This window comes from Austrofundulus limnaeus, unplaced genomic scaffold (assembly GCF_001266775.1).
Source record: "Austrofundulus limnaeus strain Quisiro unplaced genomic scaffold, Austrofundulus_limnaeus-1.0 Scaffold98, whole genome shotgun sequence".
In the NCBI taxonomy this organism is placed as follows: Eukaryota; Metazoa; Chordata; class Actinopteri; order Cyprinodontiformes; family Rivulidae; genus Austrofundulus; species Austrofundulus limnaeus.
Genome location: NW_013952500.1, coordinates 1709113 through 1726162, shown reverse-complemented (window position 1 = coordinate 1726162; position 17050 = coordinate 1709113). Strand labels below are relative to the sequence as shown.

Sequence of the window (17050 nt, the reverse complement as noted above, 5' to 3'; positions counted from 1 at the left end):
TTTATTCTGTGCTTAGAATAAAGATCCATCAATTGATTTTAAATTTATTTTTAACTATTAATGACCATTGTTCATTCAAAATGTTGAGTTTGTTGGAATCACAATTTAGAGGCACTTTCTAAATTATATATATTGGGGTTAGATAAARAAGTGATGATGAATAAATCAGCTGACATTTGGTGATTTAAAACAACAATCAGTCAAGACTCAAAAATTCAGTTTGAGAGGCAACTCACGAATCAGAAAAGGTTAGATGATGAAAAGAATTGAGTATGTTTTGTACATCATCAATGCAGATTGCAAAAAACTTATTTTTTATCTAAATAATTGTGCCGAAAAAAAAACAAGTAAGCTATTTGGTTGAGTGAGCCTCGCTCTCTGTTATGCAGTCTATCTCAGGGGCAACAGACTAAACGGATGAGAGCTGGAAAAGTGGGAAATAAGCAGCAGATCTACAACCGATTTATTTAAACAAGTGTGACCTGTGGCCTTCAGGGACTCGACTGAGAAACATGACGAGTATTCTTTCATCGTCTGAGGAAATCCAGTCTAACGTTGCATCATGAATATCATCAATATCTTCTCTAAAAAGGACACCATGAGATATGAAATTGGCAGAGTTAATCAATCCGGAGGCTAATGCTTAATATTTGGAGTTAACTCGGAGATTAATATTGCAAGCTGACATTAGGTTAGATGGAGTGGTTGAACCACCYGTGAAATTAAACAGGTTAATTAAAGTCTCCAAATTTTTATACGCCCTCCAAGTCTGTGTCCCACTGTTAAACACACACTATTACTTTATTGTGTTACTGCATTCTGTTAACAGTATTATTTTCAAAAATTAATCTGAAATTAGTTTGACAGCCTTAACCTTCAATTTTGCCTTAAAAGATGACTTCCATTGTCTTCTTTTCTGTAAAGTGTGCAATTTAAAACCCAATGGGAAAGCAATAAATAGAGAAAGTCCTCCCCCCCCCCCAAAAAAAAATACATATGTTTTCAATTAAAGTCGTTCAGTGTCAAACATGAGTTTAAAGATCTATTGGTGCCTTTAGATGGAACACTTGCATGAATTCCCCAAAGGCAACTTCCCACTGAGAACTGCAAATCGTTTAAAATGATTTTTTCCACCCATTTATGTTCCATGATTTAAATATGCAAACTGGTTTTAAAACTAAAACGCTCTGTTAATAAAATGTAAAACGTCTCATAAATGTGAGGAAGTAGCAAACGCTGCGCTTTGCAACACATAGATTAACTCATAAGAATTTTTTCTAATCAAATAGTCTTTTTTTAAAGAAAATATTCATAATTCTGTTTTTATGAGGAGTTGAAACCATCATCAAAACTATCGGTGTGTCATTTCAGCTCCAGAGACTATTTTAGTCCTTAATTTTATTCTCCACTACCTTTAACCCAAAGTAAACCCTGAGCTGAGCAATATTTACTCAAAGAAAAACACAGAAATACATGAGGCCTGTGCTGCATTTTCAATATATTTAATTTTTTAGTGAGTCATAACTTTTTTTTTCAGATTCAGCTGAGGGCTCACAATCTGAAGTGTGAGTGTGGACTGAAAATGTGAAAGTTATGTACAAAATGTGGGAAAATCACAATTAACATTCTGTGGATGTGAATTATTTGCGTTTTGATTTATTGAGGTCACCTGAACTCAACATAAAGCCAATTTGGAGCCAATCAGACCCATCTGTCATGCTGCATGGAGGGAAAGTTGTGGGCTTGCATTTGTCAGCTTTGAGGTCATTATTAATTCGGAGTAAATCTTCAGCTTTGTTTGCAGAAATGCAGCCCTAAACTCCCTCAGACCCCCCCCCCCCCCAGCTGCTTCACTGCTGCCTGCAGACACTCATTATTGAGCCGCTTTCCAGCCCCTCAGCAAACAAACTGCCTTCTGCTGGAATCAGATCTTTCAAGTTGTTCATTTATTAGTTCAGAGCACCTGCTGCCATTTCTCTTTTTACACTTTGAGTTCTCGCTGAATCCTTTGGTCGCATTTTCATGTCACGAGTTTTGAATTTCATGAGGACCACTTCGGAACAGACTTCTATGGACAGTAAAGGTGTACCTGGGTTCTGTTTTCTAATTTTCATGTAAAAAAACTATTGATGATGGTTTTCTTTGTCTTTCTTAAAATGCTTGAACAGCACATGTTGAGACCCCAGAATTGTTTTCCTAAGACCTTGCTGAGGCAGAGTTTGTTTGACCTGAGACAGAAAACCGTCTTCTACAAACTCAGAAGAGTGGAACTATTCCTCACCAAGTTTTAAGCACAGCTTATGGTTAATTTTTAGCCTGATCGTTAGCTTGGTTTGGTTGGTTAATATCATCTGACTTTGTGCACATTGTGCTGTTTTAAATGCAAATAACGCAGAAAACAAAGGACTTTCATTCCTTAAAGAAAGGTGCATTAAATACCATTTTCTGTTGAGAAATGGCAAAAGTTTATTTATTTTGAAAATAACTGTGGAATAGTGAGATCTCAAACATAAGCACTCAGAGAGTTGAGAAGGACTCTTATTTACCACCAAATCAAATTTTAGCTTAGAGCCACCTGGGTTATATTTGTGCTAAATAGGTCTATTGGTTGATTTGTACCTATTATGGTTAAAGGTTTTCTATTGCTAGTGACCAATATGYGCGCAACTCCTACAGTATTGGTTGAGGCAACCATATTTAGTTGGATCGACTCACTAAGTAATTGAGTTGTAGATTCAATTATTTTCTGAACGTTTCATTAAAATCTATCTAGAGATTAATGAGATATTTTTCTAACAGACAAATGTGGTTGACTTCGACAATTAACATCAACATAATATATAAAGGTAGGCTACTATGCAAAGTGTGTAGAGCTTGAAGCGTACTTTAGAGATTACTCTTTGCTACTATCACAGATAATTCTATAGCTCATTATCTGTGAAATTGATTAAGTTTGCGCCATTTTTGTGTTTTTAAAAATAAATTGGCTGCAGCGGCCATCTTGAATTGAGTTGACCTCAACAGCTAATAAGTTGTAGATGTGCATCCAGTGATTATTTCCTGCGAGTTTCGTTTATATGTGCGCAGTGGTTTTCGAGATATTTTGCTAACAGACAAATCAAAATCAATTGGCTATGGCGGTCATCTTCAATTGAGTTGACCTCAAGAGTTAGCAAGTTGTAGATGTGCATCCAGTGATTATTTCCTGTGAGTTTCGTTAAAATCTGCGCAGTGGTTTTTGAGATATTTTGCCAACACGCAAAGTGAGCGGCGCGCAGAGAAAGAGGCAATATCGCCCGCCTTTCGTCTTGTGGTTGGCGGGTGATCACTAATGAGGGGGCGGGACCGCTCGGCGGATGGATGTGTGGGAGCATCTCTGCCATCAGAGGGCGGGTTTGCAGCGTTGGGTTGGCCGCGCGTGGCTGCTGCTGCTGCGGCTGCTGCTGATGAGAGGAAGCTCCCAGCAGAGATCCAGGCTGCAGCCTAAAAAACAATAACCCTCCACCTCTGAGCTGTCGCCTGTCAGTTTGGCAGCCCCTTTCTTTTTGTGTTTTTTTGTATACTTTTATTTATTTATTTTTACTCTAAATGAGAGCAGAACTGGGAAACAAAAGGAGTGACTGTAAAGTGCGGCAAAGACGCGCGCAGGTCCATTTGGCTGAAGTCAAGATGCGTAAATGGCTCCCGTCGCAGCGTGCAGCCTCCAAGTGAGGATCCTGACCCCTGGGAAGTTAAAGACGCGCTTTGGGATGTTGTGAAAGACACTCGGAGCAGAAGGGGACGCAACACAGGAAGAGAGGGGACCCGGCGGCTGGACGGGTACAGGAGGGATTATGGCTCCCGTACCGTTTTTTCTCAGCCTGATCACGCTGGCGCTTTTAAACTCGCACCTTTCCAGAGCCAGCAACCGGCATGCGGTTTATTGGAACAGCTCGAACCCGCTGTGAGTAAAGCCTTCTGCTCCTCTCTGTAATGATGCTGATGCTCACCTCTGATACAAAAATACACACACACACACACACACACACACACACACACACACACANCACACACACACACACACACACACACACACACACACACACACAAAGCACCCGAACCACGTGATTTAGTTTTTTTTTGTAGTAAAAGCTTCTCCAGAGGTGCTCTCTCTGACTGCAGAGGTTTCAGCATAAATATTTCAGCACATTTAGTGCATCTGGCTCAGTTTTTTAAAATGTTTTTTGATGTTTTTGCAGCAGACAGCTCAAACTTCCATCAGATTGAACATGTGGGCTCAGTTTAATGCTTCCAACAATCCTATGGACTCCAGCAGCAACAGTCAGGCTGCTTCAGGTTTACACATCTGTCCATCTGCTGTAGGGCACAGATCGATGTGGATCCCGGTGCCTTTGTCTTCTCATTAGCCCATCAGTGAATCCATCTTTTTCACATTCTTTTATCTCCCCTCTCTCTTTCTCTCTCTCTCTCTCACACACACACTCACACTCACACACACACACACACACACACACACACACACTCCTATCTCTGCTCATGTTCCGATCATTTGTATTCACCTCAGATGAAGGTATTCTCCTATCTCCTCTCTCCATCTCCTACTTGGCCATTTTCTTTCCCTTCTTATATTTTTCTGCACAGTCTCACCAGCATTTCTGTTCTTCTCAAATACGCCACCCCCCTCTCCAGCATCTCATTATTGTCGTCCCACTTCCTACCCCCCCCCCCCCCCCCCACACACACACACACCCTACATCTTCTCCTGGCCCCTCATTTGTCTGCAGGGCTCCCAGCTGACAGAGTACACGCTCGATGATTAGAATTGGAAACAGTGTTAAAGTTGGAAAGATGACTCAAAATTGGAAGGTTTCCTGGAGGCGTTCGGTGACAGAAACGACCATAAAACTTAATCGAAACAGTCAAGCTGTTGCTGCAGCGCTCTCCGGTCCTTATTTATGTCAAAGCGTAATGACAAAGCCCAGCTCAAAACTGCTTTAGAATTGTAACTGCAGTTAAAGGGGTAGTTCAGATCTTTAGAAGTGTGGTTATGATTTGAAGAGTTAATATCTTACCTGTTGAAGGAAACTCTTGAATTACTTCGGTTTGGAGAATCAAAGTTCAGTTAAGAACAGAATAATGAGTTATCGGCTAGTCCGAGCAAAACAAAACCCAAGTTTATGGGAATAAACTTGTGCCAGCAGAAACTGAATTTGAATTGCTCAGACTGAGTCAGTATGTGCATATTTTGAAACTGAACGCATTGTTTGAATATGAATTTCACTAAACTGAAACTGAGTTTAATGGTTCGAAAATGAATTTTGCTTTGAATCTGAATTTGCTTTGAAACTGTACTTTGTTGTATTGTTTTTTTTAGATTTTTTTTAGACTTTGTTGTATTATAAATTCAGTTTGACTACTTTCACTTTCATTTCCAAAATTCTGATTTTTGTGTCACATTTCGGGGTCCTTGAGAACGCCAGAGTAATCAAACACAGATTGACAGATTTACGTTCTAAACTAAAAAGATTCCCTAAAGTTGCAACGCTAAAGCTAAAAAAAGTAAAACAGGAGCTAAAAATTTAAAGTAGCATAAGCAAACAAACAAACAAACAAACAAACAAACAAACAAACAAACAAACAAACAAACAAACAAACAAACAAACAAACAAACAAACAAAATCCAAAAAGTCACCTCAAGGAGATTTCAAAGAGAATATTCTGAATGGACTGAATGGAACTTGATGTTTTTTTATGGGGCAAATATTTGTGAATAAGTTTTAAAAAATCTTAAAGTTTTGAAGTTACAAAAACCACACTCTAAAAATGGAATGTTGGATTTACTTAACCATGTTATGTGACCTGGTTCCACTTAACTGAGTTGAGTAAATTCAAAGCAACATGCTCATGTTCTTTGGTTAAAAACTGGTATATTGCTTTGAATTTACTCAACTCAGTTAAGTGGAACCAGGTCACATAACATGGTTAAGTAAATCCAACATTTCATTTTTTACAGTGCGTAACTGGAATGCCCCCTAAAGTTGGAATTCCAACTCAACAAGAATTTCAAAATCTAGTTTGGCTGCTTTGTGCAGTAAAAGTGATGATAGCTGCAATAATAAATATTATATTCAATTAGGAAAGTTTGCACGTCATCAATCATTTGCTCTCATGGGAAACATAATATATACAGTTTGCGTCAAATCCTACAGGTTTTCATGAAACTGGAGCAGATTTAGGTTACTTTCACACTGCAGGTCTTAATGCTTAATTCTGATTTTTAAAAAAAAATCTGATTTGTTGGCATGAACCTTCAAATTACATTTTAAATGCGAGCTCCATCAGACTCCAGTGAACTCTCCAAGGTACTGATGGAACCCTGCAGAAAACACGTGACATCACATTCAGCTGTTTGTTTACAGAGTTAGCTGAACATGCTGCTTGTGGCACATCAATTCTGAAGTTCATTCAGAGCCGGCTAAATAATAAGCTAACATGCTTGTTTAGTTCAGTGTTTATATCTGAAGCTGCCTCTGACTGCATGCTTCGGTGCAGCATTTTATTTTTGTAACAAAGTGCTGGAAGTAAAGTATCAAACTTTAGGATTGATGTGGTTCGCGACCAAAGTTGGACGTTATTATCATTTGTTTCTGCGGATTCTCAGTCATCCAGGACACGGAAAATGAAAAGAGGCAACTGGACATCTGTTGTGTAGCTGAAGACACTTAGAGCTACAGATTTAAACAGCATGACTCGAGGTTAGTTATCTATCCTTCACTCCACCTCACTGATGAAAAAGTCGAATATAATGTGACATGTGCGTCCAGACTGCAGTCACTTTGAAAGACATCAGATATGTATCTGATTCAGTACTATATACTGAAAAGGTCTGGGCCGGATTTGAAAAAAATCGGATTTGTCGCATTCACACTGTCATAAAAAGAGATATGGGTCACATGAGGGGAAAAATGGATTTTGGTCACATTTGTCTGCAGTGTGAACGTAGCCAAAGTTTGGGTTTGGTGTCAGATTTGAGTTCCAATGTCTGACATAAATAGAATGCAAACTCTATTTCTCTAATTGTCAGCTATCTTTAATAAGTAAACTGTTTATTGTTCATGACATTCCCACCGAACTCTACTTTTAAATGTCTACACTATTTCTTTATTTTTAATTTAATGACATGAATACAATCAAACCAGGACAAAGTTACATTTAGTGGTGCAAATGCTCAGTTTTGATTGTTGTTTAATTATAATTAGTCCTCACTGTAATTTTATTGTGTTATTATTTTTACAACATTGCAATGGTTGCCAAGTTATTGCAGCGTTAGCTCATTTAGTGGCTCTCAATTGACATTTGTGTGTTAAAGTGACAAATATGTGCTCATCTTAATGAACTCAATGGTGCGTGTGAGGAAGAGAGGGAAACAGAGGGYGGCAAAGTGCAGGTGTGCATCTTCATGCCTGCATGTGCAAAAACCTCGCCTCTCTTTGCAGCGGGATACAAATCGCTAAAATAATGCAAAAACTGACCCAGTTTGCAGGTAGCAGAGAAATCCACAGAGGCTATGGCAAGAATACCGATGGCCATTGGGCTTCAAAAGCCCTTAAGCTTGAAACTATTTTTCCACCACTGCGTTGTTGAAAAAAGCAGCTCGCTCCCTCATCCAGATCTCGTTATAGAGACAGCTCAGGAGAGAGCTGTAAGAAATGAAGGCAGTGACACGGAGCCAGAAATCAGGAGCCTTTAGGGCCAAAACTCTGGTTGAGGCCGTAATGTTTTACCCTTGAGCAAAGCATTCAGCAGATGGTTACGGTACAGATGCAGGAAATGGGATCACTTGGACTCAGAGCTGTTTGAAAGCCATGAAAATGGCATTTTATGATCCTTTTGCTGAAGATGTCTTRGTCTGGTGTAACAAAAGTCCAAAGTCAACTCTCACAACTATGATGACTTATAATACCACGCTGTTTGGGGTTCCTTTTATAGCTTTTTAAGAATAAACACCTTTAGACGCCAAATATGGAGTGATAATATTGTAGCCTTGTGTTTTTGCGTTCATTTATTTGAAACATTAGCAAAAATATCTCATGAACCACTTTAATGGGGCAAGGTGCTTTTATAGGGGGCACAACTAAATAAAGAAAAGCACTCTGCATTTGAAAAGTCAAGATGGCCGCTAATTCCAAATGTTTAATTCATCTMTTTTAAGAGATATTGAGCTGAAATTCTGTGATRATAGTAAAGAATGATCCAAACAGCATACTGAATGCTAGTCACAACTTKTTATTTAGCTGTGTTTACACATACAYAACTGAAGATTAGTGTAGAATTAGCTGAAAACAACATTTTCCAAATTCTGAATGCTAATCAAGAAATCAAGATTGCCACCACAGTTAAATTTAAAAAGCAACAATTCAGCCATTTTAAGACTTACTGAGCTGAAATTTGTTATGGAGTATTTAAGAACGATCACATTCTGATTGCTGATGCTAATCCCAAATCAGCTAAACATTACTGCTAATGCTAATTTTACAAAGGGTTGTAATTCAGCCATTTTGGAATATACACAGCTGAAAATGTATATAGTACAGTAGTATCAGAGAACAACCTTTAACAAAATCTAAACGCAAATACAAAATTCAAGATCCCCACCTACTTGTTAATTATTTGGTCGTGGCCAATCAGGTGCCAGGGGTAGCACTTGCCACTCTGGCCACTCCTCTGGCTCCGCCCCTTGTTTAGATTCAAAATACCATTCAAGATGTACAACATTGCATGATTCTGCTTAATGTCACATTAAAGGTTTAACTCTTTTCTTTCCATTCATTTCTTCATACAGTCCTACTTTGACAACTCAAAACCAGAAAACTCCATCAGTGTAAAACCAAAGAAACACATCTGAGTGCTTTGATAGTTGCCCAAGTCTGTCACAACCACACAACTCTCTTCCCCCCAATCAGAAAGTGTTGGTCTCAGCTTCTGCTCTCAGCAGTGCGCCCGGCCAACTCGTTACAGATGTCCCTGCTAATGGCTGACTAAGGCAGGAAAAAACACACACACAGGCCATTAAATCATCTCGCAACTGAGGCAATCTGCCAATTAGATGGGGGAAGGGGATGGCGGGGGGATGCGGAACATCTTGAGAGCGCGCGGGAGTGGCGATGCACTGCGGTAGCCTCGCCTACTCACAATCAGCGTCCTATGCACCCGCCACTTCCTCCCATCAGGTGCTTGGCCTCGCAGGTTACACAGAGCACATCTCTGTAATTGGGCGCCCGGTGTCCGCCTGATGGAACCAGGAGAGCGGGCTTCATTTAATCTACTACTCCTTCTCTAAGTCACACAGAGTCCCTACTAATACTTAGCAGGAACACCAGAGCACAAAGGAAATGTGCCACACATCTCTTTGCCAAATTGCRATTCCCTTGCCTGCTCAGCACAAAGGAAGAGATCTTCTTGCCATTCATGGCTGGTCCTGAGTGATTTACAGCTTTGTGAGTTTCATCCTGAACACTATAACCCCGATTTGGACCAGAAATGGTGTCTGTCAAGCCCCCTGGTCCACCTGATGAAAATAACCCAATTCCCAACACACCATATCTAGAGCTACAAAATAAATTATCACCTTGACAAATGGCTTCCCCGAGAGTGCGAGGAATTCAGGCTTTGTGATCAATGTTTAGTGGAGGCGCTGTCTCTCTAAACAGGCTCATTAACTGCCAAGATGGTCTGTCTCAGAGTTTCGAKCAAGAGAGAGTTGGAGGTTGTTTCCCCTTGGGCGGAGGAGAACCTGATGCCCTARGGAGAAAACTTGAAGAAAATCATTAATAAGAAATAACAAGAAAAGAGCTGGGTGATATTGTAGCTGATTTATAATGAGAGTTCAGGGACTAGAGACGGACAAAAGCATCATGTTGTGACTGAAAGGGAGAGGTGGTGTAATACAGAGATTATGGTGAAATGGAAGGAAGGCATGGTGTAAAAGGAAAAGGGATACAGAAAAAAAGGATTTATTGAGTTGAATAAAAGTCAGGAAGGGTGAAGTACAGTGTGTTTTTTCTGAGTGTGGAGAGGCTGTTTTCTGCAGGAGTTGATCCATGCTAATGTGAGCACTGGATGGGTCAATCATGTGGAGCGGGGCTCAGAGACAAAAGCTCTGGTCGTTCACCTGCCCCTCTGCCTCGTACAACACACAGCACTAACAAGACAAGCAGGTTTAGCCATCTGATTACGTGCACTTTCATCCGCCTGCAGCTCCAATTCTCTGCCTCTGCAGTTTTATATAAAAATGTATCAAATTGCCATTCATTGTACTACACAAAAACATAATGGTGTATGTTTGTTTATGTAAATCCTGATCAAACCTGTCTCTATTTGTCATAAAGTGTCTAAATCAGGGGTGTCAAACTCATTTTCACTGAGGGCCACATGAGCATTATGATTGCCCTCAAAGGGCCAGTTGTAATAAACTTTGACACTTCATTTTTAAATTAGACTAAACACAAAACTAGTGCTTTGCTCACTGCTGTAGATGAGAACCGCTGACAGAAAATAACTGAGCCCTATGTGGTATTTTGTGCATAGAAACAGTGTTTTAACACATCCTCTTATAAACACTGAAAAGTACAAGTACGGCTGACTAACTGTGAAATAAAATAATACAGAAATATTATTCAAAGTAAAAGTAAGAGAGTTTTACTCACCGTTGTTGAGTTGTGGTAAGTAGCTGCRGTCCTGGATTCTGACATCTCCCATGTTCTGACAGGGAAGGCCCACTGAGAGGCTTTCCGGTTTAAATTTATGACCAGTACAACTGGGCCACAGCAAAGGTGCAGTGAAATAGAGATTTTACATGGCAAATTCTGCCAATTACCAGCTAATAGCTACCAGCTACTTTTGAGTTCTGTGCAAATTGACATATTGTGGGATGCCATCATTCCGTGGATAAAGTAATGGATATACATTAGCAGATGTAGTTTATGGCCATATGCTTATTTTAAAGATCCTAAAACATCTTTGAAGCACTCTTGGGCCACATATAATGCCATGGATGGCCACATGTGGTCCACGGGCCTTGAGTTTGACATGTGGTCTCTATTGTTAATAAATGGTGAATGTACCATTACCTCACAAATATGGCTATAACTCAGCCAAATTTACAGATACTGAGCTAAGATTTGGTGTGGTGGTAGCTGATAGTCATCCCCATGATGCACCCCAAGCATTGAGCTCACAAAATCTCACAATACTGCATGAGKGCTCCCACACCAACATTTATGAGGTTTGTCTTAAACAGCTATAACTCCATCCTTTATCAGCACAAGATGATTATAATTAAAACTGTGGCATTAAAGACATAAATTAAAGGTCTTTAATTTAAACCACAAAGTATTTTATTAGTTTGGTAAATGGTTTAGCTCATGCAATCAGCTATAAGTGACATAAATAGATGGAGAAACACTGAATGGATATTTAATGGTTTATATGGATCTAAGAGCGGGTGTTTCAATCAATGGTAGTGGAAGGTAAACGGACTCTGGCTGAACACATGCAGACAAAAAAAAAAGGGTTGCTTTCTGAGCAACAATCAATCCATGCATGTAGGTTAATCAATTTCAGAATGCATTTTTAATTTGATTCTGTGGTGTCAGTAAATTGCCATGAAGCATTTGGAACTCGGGTCAGGAAGCTCAGATCAAGTGTTGCCTTGGAACAGCATGCTCGAGAATTGATTATTATGGGCTTGTCAGTCTCTGCTCCGGGGTTCAGGCTCCTTGGAGACCATTCGTGTGTCTGCACTAAACAAGTTCTGGGTAAAGCTGCAGAGGCTGCCTCCGAGAAAACCTAAGTTTATAAAAACAAAACAAAGGGGCAAAGTTGAAAGAAAAACCTCTTTGGATTAAACGCATGACTTTTTCCATTGCAACAATAGTACAGAAATCTTGTTTTAGTTGTATTTTATTTAAAAAGTTTTACAAACATGGCTTGTTTTTTTTTAAGATTTATGAAAAAGTCTGGTCTTGTTTTGGTATGATGTGAGATGACCAAATCCAAACTGTCTGGTCAGATTTTTTTAAAAATATGTGAAATTAAAATAGAAATCCAAAAGGTTCACTCTGTCTCAATATAGTGCTTTGTTTTGGTGATTCCATGTTATGCTCTCATAAACTCTTCTCATCCAAGAGCTAACTCAGGTAAAGGGTCTGTGACACATATCCTCTAAATACAAAAAAGTAAAAAAAAATTAAGAAACTTGGCATAACACACAAGCTTTATGCCTGTTTAGTCACTGACATATTTTCTTTTGAACTGAGTTCAGTCAAAGTGAAACAGGAAGTGACATCATGGGAAATCTCTAAGAAAAGGAACTTGCTGGTCTTTGTTTATTGGAACATTATTTGAAGTCCGACTCTTCTTCATCTCTCTGACAATGACTCAAAATAAAGAAACATCAGATTTCTCTCTACAGCCTGTGTTGGTAGCTGTTATAGCAACACTCAGTTCTCATGCAGACATTCCCKTTTGACATCACTTCCTGTTACATCACACGTGAATATCTCAACAACTGTTCATCTCATCAGCGTGAAATCTTTTTTGCAATATGTTGTCAATGTTATCTTTCGAAAAATGCATTCATATTTATTACAAAAAATGGATGTCACAGGCACTTTAAAGACAAATGTGATTTTGCCAACAAACTCCATTAGTCATACACTCTAGATTGATACCAAAATAAAAGAAATGAGATTAGTTGGCAGTGGAAACCCACAGGACAAAGTCTCAATCCCAGACAGGTCGAACCAATTTTAGACTCAATGATTTGAATGCAAATGCTTTTTACAGAAAGGTCCTTCCTACTTCTAAATGGTGACTCCACAGTACATTATTCTGGGAGGCTGCAACATAGCGCCTGTCACCCACTGGGAAATTACGTTGCGGCCATATGAAAATGGCTGCCATGTTGGAAAAAGATCAAAGGTGTTGATAGGGGCACGGTCACTGGCTGGAGTGTGATTATGTGGGAAATGAGTCTCGTTACGCTACGTTGCACAGAAAAACCAAACGGCAGGCACAGGAACTGGTCAAAATAATATTTATATGTTTTTTTTATTTTTTTTTTATTAATGTCTCCTCTGAGCTGTGGCAGTTAAGGCTGTATTTTGCACCGCTCAGAGTTATCAGTGTTCCTTCATAAAAGGCGCAGAGAGAGGACCCAGGTTTGTGCTCTGTCATATCTTGTTCTCTGTTCATTCCCTTCAGGTGTCGAGCCGTGACAGGTCTTCCCTCTTATGCCCTTAACAACACGACAAGAGCAAACTGTCCTCGCAGTTCAGTGGATGATACGGCTCCACTTCTCCTTTCATGTTCGAGTAATTTTGGAAATAAGCAGCCTAATAATTAGATATTCTGTTACAATTGAAGTTTTGCCTATTGAAGATGTAATTATACGAAGACCTGAGACCCTTTGGCAGCCATCACGTCTGCATTAGGAATATTTGAAGAAAATTGAAATCSCTCTCTAGTAAAAGTAATTTGACCTCTGTGTAACAGCAAGAGCAGAAACCACGTTTACTGAGTTTAATAGGCATCCTTTTGTTTTAAAACCTTTAAATTAGTGCATCTTAAAGGAAACATTTTAGTTATTAACGTCTTTAAAGCTTGAACGTTTAAATGGAGGGAAAATGTGCAAAAATCTGCCAACTGGCAAATATGAAACATCTTTTTGTGAGGAATAATGAGTGATATTTAAAAGTGCTACCCTGTGAGGTGCATATTAAATATTTTAGAAGTACTAAATGAACCCCTGACAGCGCACACTTGCCAGAATACAAACTTTAAGCCAGGATTTGAGAAAGATAGTCAATTTGGCCCATGAGTGCTCCTCTATAGTGTCGCTGCTTCTTATGAAATTCGTAATAAAGTAATACACCTGCTTTTCCACATTATATCAAAAGCTTATATTTGGCACTTTATTACACACGTCCAACTAATTTCTCTAATTTATCTTWCGATTATAACAAAGAGACAAGAATCATTTGGATGAGAACGAGGAAGTATAGCTCATTTTGGCTGARACGAGATCAGACTGTCAACTCATTACAGTCTGTTTCCAGCTTCAGTTTGGTATTGACTTAATTCTGTTCGATTTTCGCAGAGCACTGTTTCTATTTTTTTTTTTCCTTTGGCCCAGCCAATCATTAAAGACAGAAACTAACATCAGTTTAAGTTTGCCCACATGCCCAGCTGTGTCAAAATGTCTGTTTAATGGAGGTTTGGGGAGTTGAGTAGGGAGCAAATTTCACAGCAGCACATTTCAACGTGTTCTTTCTTTTTACCAAACTAACCCAGACTTATAGAGTCATAAAAGTCAGCACTGCCCAGGATAACATGTTCCTGTCATGATGCTTCAACTACACCAGTCAGTGACAAGCTGACATTGTTTGTAGTTCTTTTCTTGCATATCAGCTGATTGTTAGTGCTTATGTAGACCTCAGTGGACCTTATTCTATTAAATCAACAAAAAAGCAAGAGTTTATATCACAACTCTGGACAAATCAGCCAAATTGATCAATTAGAAAGATTCTAATGTTTTGACCCAATCTGTTTTTTTTTTCAATCTGTGTCACATTCAGAGTGGCAAAGATCATTGAGTTTTTTTGCTTTTAATAATTATAAAAATTTGCTTTGGAATCCAAATTTTTATGTTGAATTGTCTTATTCATTCATCCATTTTCATAGCTGCCTTTTTTCCCCATGTCACGGGGGACTGTGGAAGTCATTGTTAGGCGGGTACACCCTGGACATGTCCATCACAGGAACACATGGAGACACCCATTTGCACTTTCACTTAGGGACAGTTTAAAGTTACCAATTAATCTAGTATGCATGTTTTTGGTCTGTGGGGGGAAACCCATGGATTTTCAATGAGAAACTTTTCTAACATGCAATGTATGAGTTTGAACAATTTATCTTTAATATTAATGTATGAAAAAGGCCCAGGGTTCGAAAACCTTTATCACTGAGGTTTGTCCCAAAAATGTATACATTTATTCTTATCTTAAATGCTCATTGAGATCGTATTCTGATTCTTTTAATGTGAACAATCTGATTCCAACCTTTTTTTTTACCTCCTGTATATTTTATTGGAATTTTAATGAAGGCAATTTGCTGGACAAGAGTTGCAGAAACATTTTGCAAAGTCATGCTCACATTCAAATCTTTACATAACACACTCCACAAGCACACACTCAGCAGATGAAAACTTAGCTCAGTGATACCATGCTTTGTCCTTTTTCATCCACGACTCCAGATCTTCCGCCTCATCATTTAATCAAGTCTCGTGTTGGTCGGCATCAAAAATCTATTTGGGAATCCACTTGCCGCCTTGATGTGTAAATTCGGTTATGGTTAATACATGAGCTACGACACATGCATAATCATGTCTTGCTGCTCACATGCCATCATCCCCCCACTTCTTTCCTGGCGTTATCGGTCATTGATTTATATGGATGATACMTGACACGTAACAACATTCTCCATCAATGGAGGTGCGGGTGGAGGATCATTTACTTTTCTCCCTTTTCCTCTTCCTTGCTAGTGTTGGTAAAAGTCTGTGTGCATGTGTTGTGGTTTTCAAAGTGATTACATTTTTAACATTCTGTTCAATTAATGAATAAATGAATGAGAAAATGTATAAACATTCCCCCTGATCAAACTGCAAAACTCTCCCTTGGCTACAGTAAATAGAAATCTGCTTTGTTGTTATTTATTTGGTTGCTTGTTATTTGTTCATCCCGTGTGAGCAGGCTCTTTAAACCCTGTATTAATTGCGTGCAGTATATGTCAGAAAATTGCATTGCTTTCTGATAGTAATGACCTGTTTAATGCAGCACAAGCTTGTGTCTAGACAAGTGTGTAAAACTAGGAAAAGCAAAGAGACGAGCCCAGCTCCTCACCATGCTGTGTGTGGGTGTATAGAATATCAATGTCCTGCTGTGCTTTCACTCTGTGTTTGTCTGGCTGCTTTAAGGTGGCATCTACTGTGGTGTTGTTTATGGTGTGTGCAGATATTCTTATAGGATTGATTGTCTGTAAAAGCGGAGTAATGATCCAAAGTCCAAACTTTCCGTCTCTTTTCGGTCAAACTCGTGCCTGCTATTTGTTTCTGTTGGTTGGATTCGCCTCGCAGAGCAGCAGCAGCCTTCTCCGTCTTCCTGCCGTGTTGTTTGAAGTGTTTTCACTCAGCCTTCTGTTCCTGCTTCATTCTCACCTTGTGTGGAGTCAATGGGGAGTCCCAGAAGACTGKTTCGCTCAACCGCATTGCCGAGCGTGGGCGGAGACTTGGCCCCACCGCCCATTTACTTCCATTTAATTCATCACTCATCCTCATTGCAATTGAAAGTGTGAATCACATGTGTTGCATCACCATTCGGAAAATCCTTTTTGCTCCTTTGCAGATGCACCTTGCTTTCTAAGAACACATGAGAATCTGTGATTTCCTTTTTGGCTCTTCAGACCATGTTTGGATATGACATGAGGTTCATACAGTCAGAGCTAGATGGTTGTGATAAATAGATTTGCTTTACCAACACTTAAAGGGYTTCTGTGCCACTTCCCATGAGGAGCGGGGAACGTAAAATAAAAAAAGTTGTGACAAAATATAACCAAAAAGGAAGGAGGGGGAAAGAGAAGRTGGTGGAAGGAAAGGCTCAAAAGAAAGAGAGATGTGGGAGGGTGATACAGTATAAAGCTTTGCTGAGATGTGAAGGCAGAGAGTGAGTGGAAGTGGGGATWGGCAAAGAGGGGGAAGGGGGTATTCAGGAGAGGAAGAGTGTGTATTGAGAATATTAATGGTGTGTCAAAAAGAAGAATATATTTAYAACCTCATCCTTTTCTCTACTGCTTTCTTGTACTGTATCAGATCTATCTACCCAGCCACCTATCTACGCTACACAGTAAAAACAGCAGTGTTAATTTAACACTAAAAGAGTCAATTTCAACACTGAGCCAGTGTTTATATATTCCTCTCTGGAGCAGAGTTAAACTG

General features: G+C 39.3%; 1 protein-coding gene across 1 annotated transcript in view; it reads left to right on the top strand.

The window, feature by feature from the left end:
- Positions 1-3395: 3395 nt before the first annotated feature.
- The window catches only part of efna3a (ephrin-A3a), an 85476-nt gene continuing 71821 nt past the window's right edge, over positions 3396-17050 (top strand). Inside the window, exon 1 of the mRNA XM_014013174.1 lies at positions 3396-3943. Within this exon, the coding sequence (XP_013868628.1) occupies positions 3834-3943 (110 nt within the window). The 5' untranslated portion in view covers positions 3396-3833. The remainder of the gene's footprint in view (positions 3944-17050) is intronic.